This window comes from Hippocampus bargibanti, linkage group LG06 (genome assembly GCF_051943395.1).
Source record: "Hippocampus bargibanti isolate YZ-2025 linkage group LG06, ASM5194339v1, whole genome shotgun sequence".
Lineage (NCBI taxonomy): Eukaryota > Metazoa > Chordata > Actinopteri > Syngnathiformes > Syngnathidae > Hippocampus > Hippocampus bargibanti.
The window spans coordinates 17,165,001-17,181,020 of record NC_142739.1 but is presented as its reverse complement, the minus strand read 5'-3'; the positions used below and the strand labels follow the sequence as shown (position 1 = coordinate 17,181,020).

At 41.6% G+C, this 16,020-nt stretch overlaps 1 protein-coding gene across 7 annotated transcripts in view; it reads right to left on the bottom strand.

Moving 5' to 3' along the window:
• enpp2 (ectonucleotide pyrophosphatase/phosphodiesterase 2) overlaps positions 1–16,020 on the bottom strand; it is a 76,078-nt gene that overhangs the window by 52,041 nt on the left and 8,017 nt on the right. For all 7 annotated transcript variants that reach the window (XR_016115438.1, XM_088999712.1, XM_088999714.1 and 4 more), the window contains 6 exons: positions 12,307–12,432; positions 9,228–9,288; positions 8,956–9,053; positions 8,729–8,808; positions 357–476; positions 196–251 (listed from right to left, as the gene is read on the bottom strand). Coding sequence is in view for 6 of the 7 variants with exons in the window: in XM_088999712.1 (XP_088855838.1) it covers positions 196–251; positions 357–476; positions 8,729–8,808; positions 8,956–9,053; positions 9,228–9,288; positions 12,307–12,432 (541 nt within the window). In the remaining variant the exon portion in view is untranslated. The remainder of the gene's footprint in view (positions 1–195; positions 252–356; positions 477–8,728; positions 8,809–8,955; positions 9,054–9,227; positions 9,289–12,306; positions 12,433–16,020) is intronic.

Genomic DNA, 16,020 nt, shown 5'->3' with positions numbered 1-16,020 from the left:
CAAACTAACTACATTCTTCACCTTGGCGGTGGGTCTGAAATCTATCTCCTGTGATAAACAGAAAAGTGAGCAAAATCAAGCATTACAGGATGGTCGAAAAGAATAACACATCCCTAAAGCATGCTGTGAAAAGCATTATGCTCAGGTGAAGGGTCGTAATGCATTTTTCAGTCTGTTACATGAAAAACAACTTACACAGGCCAGAAGAAGGAGGATGCCTTGACTCCTTGTTTGAGAGCTGTGATCCAGATCTATGAGAGAAACTGAATCATTTTGCTGATAAATGTGGGCAGATGCTATTAGTGGAACTAAGACAAGTCATTACTTATGATAGATGAGAATTAGACAATACTAACTGGTTGTCCACCCCACCAGCGGTGATTAAGTTTCTCTTGGTTTCTCAGGGTGAACGTGGCATCAAAGACAGGGTCATACATGGAGTTACCGACTATACCGTGAGACTCTGGATAGAGACCCTAAAAGTTAGAAAGATTGGTTAGCGCTAAATTTGTGACTGAGTTCACCCCTGCACACCCCCCATCATGCACACCATCTCAACCACCCCCGACTTGGATGGGATCTACAAGTTTGGACTTTTACCACAATGTGAAAAAAATATCAGTTTGTTTTAACTCATAACAACATCTTACAGCAATTCAATCTTGAAATCCATGTACAGAGGGGTAAGGAAATAGTCGAGCATGAGAAAGGAATATTTCAGAGAAAACATTCTCTCGGGTCACCTTTTCCACATAGTTTGGTTGGGTGAGAAAATGGATTAAGGGATGGTGAAAGGGGTGAGGAAACGACTCACTGCGGATGAAATTAAGCATTAAAAACATTATGAAAATATATCTTTAGACATTGCTTGCAAGTCAGGTTTTCGGCAGCAGAATGTAAGATGACATGACTTGATTGAATCTTTGGTATAATTTAATGTAGGTTGAAGTAACTCACTGAGTGAGGTAGCCACAGCCCTCAGAGCTACAGGCACACAGATCAAACTGAAGATAAATATACATAATTACTATTTTGGCTGGCTCCTATTTTTCATCTTCTGATGTGACTGACATCCCCTTGAGCTGTATTATCTCATGAGTGGGGCTTCACACATGTGTGAATGCATGTGTGCATACTTTGTGTATACATACACATATATATATATATATATATATACACATACATACATACATATATACACATATATATACATATATATATACATATATATATATACACATACATATATATACATATATACACATTTACATATACACGCACGCACGCACACACACACACACACACACACACATACATATATACATATATATATATATATATATATATATACACACACACACACACACTTTTCTGGCTTAACCAATAGTTGGTGTCTAGACAGCGAGAATCTTCCAATAAAAACACAAAGATGAGAATACACCGTTTAGTATTTTTATGGAAGTCTTTGTCGATGAAAAGGTTTCTTCAGCCGTCATCTGTACTTCTTTGAAGGTGTCGGACGTTTCGCTTCTTATCCAAGAAACTTCGTCAGCAAACTAAAGTCTTACTTACATTTTTAGGCTTATAAATAACTTGCACAACAAACAGTAAAATGTATAATGGTGTAAATGTACTTACAGATTGTGCCTGAACAAGTCAAAAGAAAGAGGATGGACATGGATGTAATCACATCTGTCCACTGTTAGATTTCAAAATGGCGACTCCACAATTTTTGAGTGGTTTTAACTATTTCCCCCACTAGGGTGCACTGTACTGTACTGCATTGTAATGCAATTACTGGGGGAAGAACACTCCCTGCCTGGCATCTATAAGATGGCAAACCAACAGAAATAACAACCATCATCAAAAGATAAGTATCAATATACTATCTTCTTCACAGCGACCAATTGTCCCATCGTCTTGATGGTGGCGATGCACACGATGCCCATGGACCCCTCCCCGATCTTGATGTACTGGTCCAAATAGGTGTGCGGTTCGCCAGGATCCACCACAATCTGTAGAGCCGCCCGGAACTGCTCGTGGGACACCGTCTGTGGCTCTCTCTGCGGGGAGCGGGGGGCGTTGGCAGCAGGGCAGAGGGGGCCGGTAGACGTGGGGCTGGCACGCTGGGGTGAGGCGTGTGAAGGTGTTGACCCGCTTCTGGCGTCAGGCTGGGATGGGACGAGGTGTGGTGAGGGTGCAGCTGCCCGAAAGGGGGCTTGTGGCTGGAAGATCCTCAGAGGGGCACGGAGGGGCCATTTTGAGAGGATGACTCGGATGACTCGCTGGCGGCCCGATGGGGCTGCGCCCGTCGTCGCTTTCCGCCCTGGGATACGTGTTGAATGGCCGCGTTGTCTGCTTTGTGGTCTTCATCACACCATCGGTTGCCGCCAGGTTAGGGGTGCGGATGATGGGCCCTGAGAGGGGTCTCTTTTCCAGGGGAGACTGCAGGTTGCCATCCCGCACCTGATAGCTGGACTTTGGTGAAGACTCAGACAAGGAGAGGTTGGAAGGCTTGCTCTCTGCTTTCCGTCTAAACTTTACATAGTGATCTTTCATCTCCGGCTTCTTCTTCAATGCACGCCGAAGCGACAGGAGACGGTTGAGGGTGTGCGCCTGTAATGGGAGGGTAGCCACCCAACTGTTTGAGGCATCCTTTGAGAACTCCTTAATGATTTGGAGGAAGATCTCATTTTCGACAGAGAATGCCAGTTTATCATCCTCAATGTTATGACTGAGTATCTGTTTGCCAAGACCATTTTGAACTGGCTTTCAAGGAGGTTGTTTAAGGTGCTCTCCTGTTAACCTCTTCTTAATATAGATGCTGCTCTAACAGGGTCAGAAGAAGCTAAATCGACCATTCTCTGGGATACTCGTCCTGAAAGTGTTCACAGTGGGTTTGTGGGCTCCCCTGAGGCAGACGTCTCCTATAATTACCCATCCTAAATCAAGGTGTTGGGCCTATGGCGCATTGTGTGGCCCATTATACTGACTGCGAACCTTGTGAACTCGGATGATATCTCATCCAAGCAACAGAAGGATTTCGGCTGAGGCATCAAGCGGTGGTATCCTGTTAGAAATGGTTTTGAGATGGCGATGATGTGTAGCAGCCTCTGGAGTTGGTATCTCCTCTCTATTATTAGGTATCAGATTGCACTCAAGGAGTGTTGGCAGTACCATGGATACTCCACCATCAATAGCCTCTATGATGAAGTTTGTGGCTCTTCTTCCACTGGTTTCTGTCATGCCAGACCATGTCTTCAATGTATAAGGAGAGACCATTCCCTGAATGTTAAACATGTCGAAGAAGGTGGACTTGGCGAGTGACAAATTACTCTGGTCATCCAGCATAACATACATTTTATTCTTCTGTTCAGGATATCCTTTGGAATACACATTGACCAGGCATATTTTGGAACATGACTTTCTATGCAAGCCCTCTCCACAAACCTCAGTGCAGCTGGATGTACTTACAGTGGAGTTCTCCTCAGCCGGCTCCCCGCCATCACCCTCGGAATACACGGCCTCCTTTGCCATCCAGGGAGCTGGACCATCATGGAGTGCTGTGATGTGACGATCACTGTCACACTCTGAACAGCGAACTGCAGTCTTACAGTCTTTTGCTGTATGTTTAGTGGACATACAGCATTTGAAACAAATGAAATTCTTTTTAAGCTCTTCCTCTCTTCTAGGGTCTTCATTCTGAAACCCATACACTTCCTGAGAGAGTGTGGTTTGTTATGAATGGGGCAATGTCTTCCCGGGTCTATGGGAGGCTTGTCACCACCTGAAAGGTTGGAGGCTTCCACCTCAGTTTTATTAGCAGAGATGGGAGTCCTGACCTTCCACTGGCTGGTGGGAGGTTTCTCATCTTTGTAGGGACCTGTACTGGAGCCTTGGACGGTAAAACTGGGATCCGTCTTCATTTCTGCGCAACTGTTCACAAAGTTAACGAAAAAGGAGAATAGCGGATAATGGACAAAGTTCTCTCTCTTGTATTGGGTCCCCTGAGTAACCCATGTGTCCTGGAGGTTGTATGGAAGTTTCTCAACAATTGAATTTATTCCCCTAGATGAGTCGGGGAAAATGAGGCCAGGTGGGTAACCTTCATTCTTTGCAGCTTCCGCCTCCAGAAGAAGGTCTGCAAGCTCCTGAAGACGTCGGCTATCTTTGGGAGAGATTTTAGGAACATTGTCAAGAATTTCAATAGCTTCTGGGGAACCATAAGCCTTGTTCAATCGTTGCCATAGCCTGTCGAGTCCAGCCGCTGGATTGTTGACATGCACTGTCCTGATCCGCTGGGCATGGTGAAGTGACTCCCCATCAAGTAAGTCTAGCTCCTCACTAGGTTTAAGATCCAAGCCGTCTATGGAATTGCAAAAGGCAGATCGCCATGACATATAATTCTCAGGCCGATTGTCAAATATCTTGAACCCTGTTGTGAGAAGGTCACGACGAGCGAGAAAGGCAGCAACATCTGTAAACCTCGGTGTAAGCCTGTCACTGACTTTACGCGGAGAGATTGCTGCATTGTTGCCCTGTGGTGAGTGGGATCTGAAAGCATCAACATTGGCATGAGGGAAGACTGGCCGCCGTGTGGCCTGGGGTTGCTCAGTATGCCGGGTTGTACGGGATGCTACAGGCTGCAACACACTGGGGCTATTATGTGAAATGTCCTCATAATGGCGCTGTGGAGGGTATATTGATTTGTTATCACTTTTATCGTCATTTTGGGGGCTGAAGTGTGCGTCAATGTAGTCATTAACGTGCTGTTTTGATAGAGCCAGCGATAGAGGTCCAATAGCCAAGTCAGCGCAACCACTTTAACTTTCTGCTGCTGCTTCAAGCACCTTTGCTGGAGCCAGTGCAGCTTCAGCTTCACTCTCTTCTTTAACCCTTTACAGTCGATGGGGTCATATTTGGCACACTAAAGATAAATGCTTATAAATCGAAAAAATTAAAGGTAGCAGTTCAAATTTCGATTGGAACTGATGCAGCACAAGTTACATGTCCCTTTAACACAGGTTATGTGCAGCTATGCCTTTAAGAATGTCAGTGACATCATCTCCTTGCGCAACACAACGTGCGCTCCTGCATCTTCAAAGCTCCTTCTACTTCTCATCACGGATCAAATATCACGTAAGTATATGTTGTGACGATTTTATGAGCTATTCAGAAGAGGTTTACCTTAATACTGAAATGCATAAACTAACGTTAACTTATTTATTTACCAAGAAATATTAAAAATAAGTGGTGTCTAAAAGATGGAACATTCGGCGTGCTAACGCTAGTTTCATGATGATATTGTTGATCCTGACTGGGTACCCGATGCGAATAATTGTAAGTGAATGGTGCGTTTTACACTAATAGCTGTACCTCATAGCTTTGCATTCTCAATATAATTATTGAAACGGAGATCCATATGTTTTGTTATATCCTAAACAGAAATTAAAAAACTTAAAATATTTTCATCATAATGTCTGGTACAAATTTAACACTTCCTATTTCCAAAAGACCGCGAAACAAGGTAGGAGCAGGTACAACACTTACAAGTTTCTGTGAAAAAAAATACAGGAAAAGCTAAAAGTCTATATTTTATTTGGGGCAAATCAAAGACAGCAAAATTACAGTAAAGTCTCGTTATATCGATATTCGAGGGAGTCCGAAAAAATATCGATATAACCGGGACTATCGATATATCCGATCCTGCGCCGAACTGCATTAAACAAAAGCCGCCAAAAGAGGGCAGCCAAGTGCCATATAAGAAACGGAGCTGGCCATTAGCTCCCTTTTTTTTGGGGAGATGTTCCCCCAATGTTGCCTCAAAATGGCACATATAATTCTTTAATGATTGTAAACATGTATGCTTTAATCTTCAGAACTACAGTGTATTTGAAACATATTCATAACTGGATGTGTAACAAGAAAGCATATTATCCGAATCTGAAGCCATTGTTTGGATTCACAAGCGATGCAAGACGTCTTGGCGTGAAGTCATTTTTATTTGCATTTGAATAAAAAGTGACATCGGCTGTCCTTTAATACACAGTATGGAATGTTAATAATTTTCAAAATCATCGCGCTTCAGCAGACAAAACAAGAAACATTGTTGCAAAAAAACGATTGCATTCATATACAGTACAGTGGGCATGTACATAACACAACAGGGAAACTGCAACGCTTACATCTTACTGTATTATGTATACAATTTAAAAAAGTCATCAATCTTCTTCTGCTTCCCATTTTTACCTTTTAACACAAACACTTCAATCTCGTCTGCTACACACGAGCTAGCGTCTGAAAATGAAAATGGCTCTGCTACACGGGTGCTGGGCACGTAACCAAGTCACCTGACCAAGTCGACCAATGGCGCGACTGATGGCGTGACACGTAACCAAGACACGTGACCAAGTTGACCAATGGCGCGACCGATGGCGTGTCACGTGACAAAGTCACACGGCCAAGTCGACCAATAGCGCGACCGATGGCGGCTCACGTAACAAGACACGTGACCAAGTTGACCAACGGCGCGACGGATATATCGATATAAACAACAAAAATGGCCGGCGGGGGATGAAAAGGAGCACCGTAATAACCGGATTATCGTAATGACCGGGTATCGTACTAAACGGTACTAATTATACATAAAAAGACTAGAAATGTGCAAGGGAAATGAAAATAGTATCGTAATAAGCGGTACTATCGATATCGATATAACGAGACTTTACTGTACTTCCGAAGGCCTTGAGGACATTAGATTGGCATGTCAAGTAAAATCATCTGAGAGAAAGAATTTGTAATCAGAAAATGTAGAAATTATTGTTTTGAAGAACATAATAGGTTGCATTTCCACTTGTGTTATGTAAGGTTTTGTTGCCACCTAGTGGACAAAATAGTGCATTTCACATTCTCAAATACAGTATTTTGACTTGAAGATAAAGCATCAGAAATGACTGAAATTCTGTTTGTGATGTAAAGGAAAGAGATGCCCATACATATATACATATATATATACATACACACATATATATATATACATACACACACATATATATATATATATATATATATATATATATATATATATATATATACATATATATGTATATACACATTTACACATATATATATATATATATACACTCATAAATACATACATATATACATATATCCATACATATGAGAATCATCAACATGATGAATGATAATGGGATGCCTCAGTTTCGTAAGACCTTACAAGTCAGAAAGCAACAGGTGTCAATTAAGAGCCATCAACGACCATCACAAATGTAAATAAAGTGACTTTATTGTACAGTGCAGTGTATTTCTTTCATTACAATACAATAGCACATTTATTATACATAGAATAAGGTATGTTGTGTGTAGTTTTAAGGCTTATTTAGTTGAAAATTATATTTTATTAATCATTAATTATGTTCGTAAGCCAAGGTCTCACTCTATATATATACATACACACGTAAATACATATATACACGCACGTACACACGCGCGCGCGCACACGCACGCACGCACGCACGCACGCACACACACACACACACACACACACACACACACACACACACACACACACACACACACACACACACACACACACACACACACACACACACACACACACACACACACACACACACACACACACACACACACACACACACACACACACACACACACACACAGAGACCTTGGCTTACGAACCTAATTGGTTCCCAGACAGACTGTGTAAGGCGAAAAGTGTGTATCTCCAAAAATGAGAATAATCCGTTCCCAGGTCTCCATAAAATATAATTTTCAACTAAATAAGCCTTAAAACTACACACAAATCCTTATTCTATGTATAATAAATGTGCTATTGTATTGTAATGAAAGAAATACACTGCACTGTATAATAAAGTCACTTTATTTACATTTGTGATGGTCGTTGATGGCTCTTAATTGACACCTGTTGCTTTCTGACTTGTAAGGTCTTACGAAACTGAGGCATCACATTATCATTCATCATGTTGATGATTTTCATAGCCACAGTCTTTTCTGGATGGAACTGTTCAATAAAATCCTGCACATCATTCCACTTAGCAAATCAAATCATGTGTGTTGAGGACTCCATTACGGTCAGCAACAAGCTCCTCGATGTCATGTGCATCCACTTCGCGTCCCATGGAAACAATGTCGTCCAAAACAACAAAGTCATGAGGATCAAATCCTCCAAAGACCCTCTCAAGGATGCATGCGGGCCACAAATTCTTCCATGCTGCTTTCAAGGATCGAAGGGTAACATCATGCCAAGCCCTTTCTATCAGCTGAATACAATGATAGCAGCAATGAAATGGACCTACCATATCCGCTAAGCGGCTAAATCAGACAAACGCATACCTCGTTCGTGTCCCCCCCCCCCTACCCCCCCCCTCTCCTGATGAAACCTGATGACTGCTCAGAAAATTTGTTGACATGGTCTTCCTGTGCCTTTTGGAGTTTACAGGTTTGCATGCGGACTCGAAGATACAGTTCAACCTGCATTCAATTAGCAATTTAGGAAATGGATTAATCGAGGACTTTTATAATAATGTAATATGCGAGTTCAAGGTCTCTCCAGCTGCTCTCCCTGTTCAATCAGGGAAAGCTATTTTCCTGTAGAAGTTGTGAGTTATTGACATCTATCACAACAAGAGATTGTGTCAGAGTGCATTGAAAAAAAAGTGACCTATACCGTAGCCAGTGTGTAGAGGTTGGGGAAGGTTTTGGAAGGGTAGACAGGTCGCATAAATGGTGCATGGGTTCCACATTTTCCTGCGAAAGGAAGATAAAGGGGAAATAAATGACCTTCAAGACATTAATGAAGATTCAAAGACCAATATCAAACATGTTTGTTTCTTTCCTGAACCAAAGTTATGCTTAAAATGAAAAATAATCTCATCAACCCCATTCATGCCTTACTCAGCTTCTCAATGTTAGGTATGACCGTATTCCCTCTCTTCATGTAAGAAGCCCGGAAACCATCCACTGAAAGAATTATGAGTGGTGGGCGCACAAATCTATAAGGACAGTATAAACACTCATTAGATGTCACATGGATAAAAAAGTGAAAGCAAACCCATGTGTTGGTCCTAATCAGGATAACCATAAACCTTACGTATCGACCTACAGTAAGTGACACACTGAAACTGAATGAAATTTTTGATGCTTTTGTTGCGCTTATAAAAGCATACCCTGCAGGGCATTCGGCAGTCTTCATGTCATCACACTCATCATGTAGCCATGAACTGTCTCCTGAAAACAAAAAATAATCATTGGAGAGGTTATGTGATGTGTTCTGATACTATCACATTTCAGTTAAGCACCAAGTGGCCCTTGGTAAAACGTAATATTGTCGAGTACAAGGTGTCGAAATCAAGGCCCCGGGGCCAGATCTGTCCCATCACATAATTTTATGAAACTCAAAAGAGCAAATCAAAGATATCAACTTCAATGATGCTTGCTAAAATATCTAACAACATTTAAAATCATCACATGGAATAAATGAGTGATATTGTTAGGATTTCTTTGTTATCAGACGTTGTGCCTCTTTTATATGATTTAAGTCATAGTGGCCCTCTAAAATGTGGCCCACAAAAAAAATTGGTTTGTCACCCCTGCTCTAGTAAATACATCACAATTTTGGTTCCTGTATTCAGTTTTCACATAAGGAAAAATATCTTTAAACGTTTTAAAATACAACCTCAAATTTAAATTACATACATTACATGACAAAATTCTATAGCCGGTGTACAGATTTTTACAATACAATCAAAAACGCATGCTATAAAACTTGTGGGCAGTATCTGGCAAGTAGTGTTACATCAGAATCAGAAAGCCAGTAATAGTCCCACAATTGGGAAATTTGTAATTTACATGATGCATATTTGATTAAAAAAAACATAATAGGACACCGACGTAGAAGTTTGTCATTTATCTATATATTTTGCATTGTGTTTTGAGGCAAAATTTGGATCAAAAGAATGTTTCAGTTATGGCATTGAATTGCTTCAAAAGTTCGTCCCATAGTCCAAAAAGCCCACACAGACTCTGTATTTAACTTCTCAACATCCCTGATTACCCATAGCCACCAATGTTTTGTAGATTGCTGCCATGCTAGTTACTTGATCAAAGCTGAACCATTGTTTAGTGGAAGAGCACAAAAAACACTCCACCCACAATCCAAAAAGGAAAGCAAGCCTAGGCTCATTTCCACCGGCAAAAATCCCAATTTAGTGGTACTGAACCGGGGTGCAAAGTCAACCACAATTGCTATGTACCTCTCATGGTGGATAGCGTGGAAGAGAGTCCAACTCCGCAAAAACGGACTGGTAAAAGAGCCCAAACAGTGTGTGGCAGCAAGCTGAATTATATTTGTTCTGAAATCCCTGAACCTTGCACTCATTTCTGGCTCCTTCCCTGCCACAGAGATGTTATTCCGCATCCCTAGCTTCCATAGTCAGAGATTGGACTGCCACAGTCGATTGCCTCGTGCCACCACCCAAGTCACTTTGTACCTGACCCTGTTGGCCCTTCACACAGGTAGTGAGCCCATAGGGATGGGGGGGTGTTTGGGCTGTGACCAGCCAAGACGCACTCACTATCAAGCTCTACCTTCAACCCTAGCAACAGAAAGGGACCCCGGTGACCCATATCCTGGCAAGGGAAACTGACATCCATATTTATTGCTCATCATAGGAAGACTGGGAACTGCCCTTTATCTGGTCCGTCATCAAGGATCGTTTTGGCTTAGGGAATTGAAGCACCAAACAACTTAGTTCTAAGGATCATTGTGACACACAAACCCCTCCACCACAATAAGGGGACACTTATCAGACTGCCATGCCATGTTTTTGGAATGTGCCCCATAAGGGGGGCACATTTAGTGTTTTATTTCTGGCTCACAAGCTCCGTCAGAATTAACTAAATCGTAAAACTCAAAATGGTGTGATTCCTTCATTCACCACACAGAGGCAGCAACATTCTAATGTTTTCTGGCCCTTTATCTCTAGATGTAGATGCAAGGTCCCTTCAACTCCTTCCTGGGATGGCAACTACAACAAAAAAGAGAAACGTTTGAGGAGCACTGGGAAACAATATCGCTTTACTAAAAATTGAGACAATTGTGTCTGTCTAACTTGTAAAGTAACGATTGCCTTGTTTAAGGATTTAAAACCAAAGACAGACAAAAGCAAAACATGCTGTTGACTGAAATGAAATAGTGAAGTATCCTCCTGGTACAATGGTGAGACAACAGGATTCTTAATTCAGGCCTTTGAGTAAGAGGAAAATAGAACCAAAGGCAGAGTCAGATTCATCTTTATTGCCAGGTAGGTAGAACACGCTGCCCTAGTATCATCATAAGAAAAATTGAGGCACTATACAGTTCTATTTGGGTTACTGTTGAGAGAGTTAATGGCTTTGGGGAAGGAGCTGTTTAAATGTCTGCTGGATTTGGTGCGCATGGATCGGTAGCGCCTGCCTGAGGGGAATAGATGGAAAAGGTGGTGGACAGGGTGTGCAGGGTCCAGTAGGATTTTCCGCACCCTTGTTTGGATTCTTGCAGTGTGCTAGTCCTCGAGAGTGGGTAGGGCAGTGCCAATGATTTTTTCCGCCGTCCTAACTGTCCGATGTTTGTGTTGTATATCTTTGTTTTATTTATCCAACTAACTGAGGTGAGTTTCATTTGCAACAATGACAGTAGACACCCAAGTTAAAAAAAACATATACATGTATAACAATTTCACTGTACTATGTGACATACTTAGATGGTACATGATATTACATACGTAATAACAAATTATAAATAGAAGGGTGACAACAAAGCTCAAAACAGGTGCAGTACTCAAGTACAATTTACCCCACTAACACTTGAGCTATCCGAATGAATGAGGTGAAATTTTATATTTGCTGTAAAATGTTTCAGTTGGGGCAGGAATGGAAATGATCAACCAAAAGTGTCAACCTGAGTATGAAGTTAACATTTATAAACTTGGAGTGCAGGTGGATGTAAGGGAGGTGAGTAAAGAGTGAACGTAGGGATCATGTCATAAAATATTGCAGTCGAATGTGTGTGTGTGTGTGTGTGTGTGTGTGTGTGTGTGTGTGTGTGTGTGTGTGTGTGCGTGTGCATGTACATTAAGCTTTTACACTGCGTCTGCAGTTATGCAAATCATTTGCAGAGTGTAAAAAATTATTTGTACTGAATTGAACTACTGTATATAATTCTCCTCTGACTATATGTGATTGCATACACAATTGTTATTTTTTTACCTTTGCAGCGTGTCTTGTAGTTTGTGCAGCAGTCCCCCCGGGCTAGACAGTCATTTGAGCAGTGGCAGGAATGGTTTTCATTTCGTATCTCCCCACAGCGATCTTTACTGCACTCATAGCCACCATCTGCTTGTGGTAAAAAGAGACTACTCACCAAAAGACTAATGTTAAAACTAATGTACTGCCTAAATACATGTATCACTAGTACAAGACTGGAGATGCATGACTGAAGAATTCGGATTTTACATACAACACCAAAATCTCGCATGGTACAGGATGGATATTTTTAAAAAACATGCAATGCAAAGATTGGTAAAAATTGTTCAAGTAATGTTTACCAATCTTTGCAATGCCCCAAGGAAGGAAAGGTGGGGAATTAAGTGGAAACATGTCTCAACGAACAAGCACAACTTTTTTCGGAATAATGTTGCCGATTTCCAAATGTGCAATAAAAAAAATTGAAATTGAAACCTTTTAATGAGGTCTATTTCATGAAATATGAGCTCCTACATGGCAGAATCAAGACATGTTTGCAATTTTTTTAACTGAATTTGTTTCACAAAGGTAATTGACACAACTTTTAAATGACTGTAGAAAATATATCTGAGTTCATAGTCACACTCTCTGAAATATGGTTAAATCTATCGGGTTGCTTGTGGTAGGTTCACTTCTTCCAATAGTCTTTTCATAGTGTAATCCAAAAGAGCCTAACGACTGTACGTGGTGTTTTCAAGCGCAAATACACTCAAGGACAACAAAAACAGCGGCTGTGAAGGTGACTATTTGACCATTATGCCTGCATGAGTAATGAGGTGTTCCGGGAAATGTGCCCGGAAGAGTTTGAAGCAGAGACCAGACAGAGAGCGTCGTACTGCTGACTTTTCTAAAACAGCTGCACCCAAGCTAGGATAAATGATACAAAGCAGATTGGGTGGATGGATGGAAGAGTCATTTAATTCCAATTGAATATCAGAATCAGAATAATCTTTATCTCAGGTCAACTGTTTTCATCCAACATGATATATTATAATCTGCCCATTAGATGTGTAACAGTAACCAAAACATCTGTTTTGCCCCTGTGTGACGCAGGCACATTGAAGCAACATCACACAATTTATAAATATGTGTTTTACTTGTCAGTGCAGCAAAGTTTTTTTTAAACAATGTTCTTCAGGCAATAGTCCAATATCATCAAGTTACAAATAGTTTAAAAGATGCTCTGCCATCCTAAATGAGCTCTGGCAGGAAGCCACCAATTTCAAGTGAATAAAAGTCAATGCCATAATGCTTTTACATCAAAACAGAGCATGCACAGACGAGACATAGCCTGACTAGTCAAATTGAACAATTTACATGTATGTTCGGTTCACAATAAAAGTAATATACATATATCACACCTGTGAATCAAAATGAAATTCCAAACAGATTTGGCCTGTTTGTTTTCATCGAGGTGTTTACATGGAGCATTTTCATTCTGTTTGATTAGAATCAGAATACACATTTCCAATTGAACTAAATGTCTGAGTGCCAAACACTGCGGTTGTAAAATACAAATCAATCATATCTGATCCCAAAATTTGCATAGAATGCAAAATACAGGTATTCTCCAACATGGTTGACAAGAGAAATATCTAGCTTTTTATTTTAGCTTGTAATCAGGAACAATGAAATGTATCAATAATTTGAGTCTCCGGGCAAGTATGTCCTTAAACCTCAGTAACATAAACCAAGTCATGAGCAATGACAATGTGTTAGAGTTAGTCAAATAGTGATACTCTCATTGTAGAAAGCTCATTTGGGAGCTCCCACAAGTGTCACTCAGACATCCAGATTATGGGCATACATCTGGACGCTTAACATGAGATTTTTTCCCCATTATTTTGGCTATTTAAAACATCGTATACAATATTTACTGCCCAAAAAGACTGTGTAGACAAACATTGAGTCCTGGCAACACAAGTTGCATTTTTAAAACAATGATAGCAGACGTCTGTGCAAGCTCTCAGTCATACAGGAGTGGTCAGTCGATGAGAAGGTTTCTTCAGCCGTCATCTGTACTTCTTTGAATGTGTCGGACATTTCACTTCTTATCCAAGAGGCTTCACCAGCGAACAAAAATTTGCTGGTAGTTTTGGCCCTATTCATATATCCCTAGAGTCCAGACGTGGCGGTGCCAGACTCTGCTATGATAGGTCCCTGCTCTCAGGTTGGGAGGAGCAGAGGATTATTCCCTGCGGCTACACTGATTACTTCTAAATATGCGAATCAAACCTCTGAATCCCATAGCGCATTGGTCGAGGCCCGGGTTAACAACGGCCGCCATTGGTGCTGATGACCTTCAGGGTGCCAGTGGAAAATTGACTACTGTTGGCCGAAGAAGGAGAGGAGGGAGGTGTGCCCGGAGGAAAATAGAGAAATGGAACGCAAAGAGTATAGAACTAAGAGTAGGAACTTTGAATGTAGGAACAATGAGAGGTAAAGGTCGAGAGCTGGTTGACATGATGCAGAGAAGGAAGGTAGACATACGGTGTGTCCAGGAGACCAGGTGGAAAGGGAGCAAGGCTAGAAGCCTCGGGTCAGGGTTTAAGTTGTTCTATCATGGTGAAGACAGAAAGAGAAATGGAGTTGGGGTTATCTTAAAAGAGGAGTTTGTTGGGAATGTCTTAGAAGTAAAAAGAGTATCAGATAGAATGATGAGTCTGAAGCTAGAAATTGAATGTGTGATGTTCAATGTTTGTGGGTATGCCCCACAAGTAGGATGTGAGCTGGCGGAGAAGGAGACATTTTGGTTGGACTTTGATGAAGTCATACAGAACATCCCGAGAAGTGAGAGGGTTGTAGTTGGTGGAGACTTCAATGGACATGTTGGCGCAGAAAACAAAGATTATGAGGAGGTGATGGGCAGGTTTGGACTCCAGATGAGGAACGCTGAAGGATAGATGGTGGTTGACTTTGCTCGGAGAATGGAAATGGCTATTGTGAATACTTTCTTTCAGAAGAGACAGGAACATAGGGTGACCTATAAGAGTGGAGGCAGACGTACACAGGTAGACTACATTTTGTGTCAACGGTGCCATCTAAAGGAAATCAGTGACTGCAAAGTAGTGGTTGGCGAGAGTGTAGCCAGACAGCATAGGTTGGTGGTGTGTAGGATGATGCTGGCAGTGAGGGAGATGAAGAAACCAAAGGCTGAAGTGAGGAGAAAATTGTGGAAGTTGAAAAAGGAAGAGTGTTGCATGACATTTAGGGAGGTAAGACAAGCACTGGGTGGACAAGAGGTCCTTCCAGATGACTGGCAAACTACAGCGAACATAATCAGAGACACAGGTCTGAAAGTACTTGGTGTATCGAGTGGAAGAAAGGTAGATAAGGAGACTTGGTGGTGGAATGGAGAGGTGCAGGAGTGTATACAGAGAAAGAGGTTAGCAAAGAAGAAGTGGGACACTGAGAGGACGGACGAGAGTAGACAGCAGTACAAGGAGATGCAGTGCACGGTGAAAGTAAAGGTGGCAAAGGCCAAAAAAGAGGCCTATGATGACTTGTGTGCTCGGCTGGACAGCAAGGAAGGTGAAAATGACCTTTACAGGCTGGCGAGACAGAGAGACAAAGATGGTAAGGACCTGCAGCAGGTTCGGGTGATTAAGGATAGAGATGGCAATGTATTAACAGGTGCCAGTAGTGTGATGGCAAGATGGAAAGAGTACTTTGAAGAAC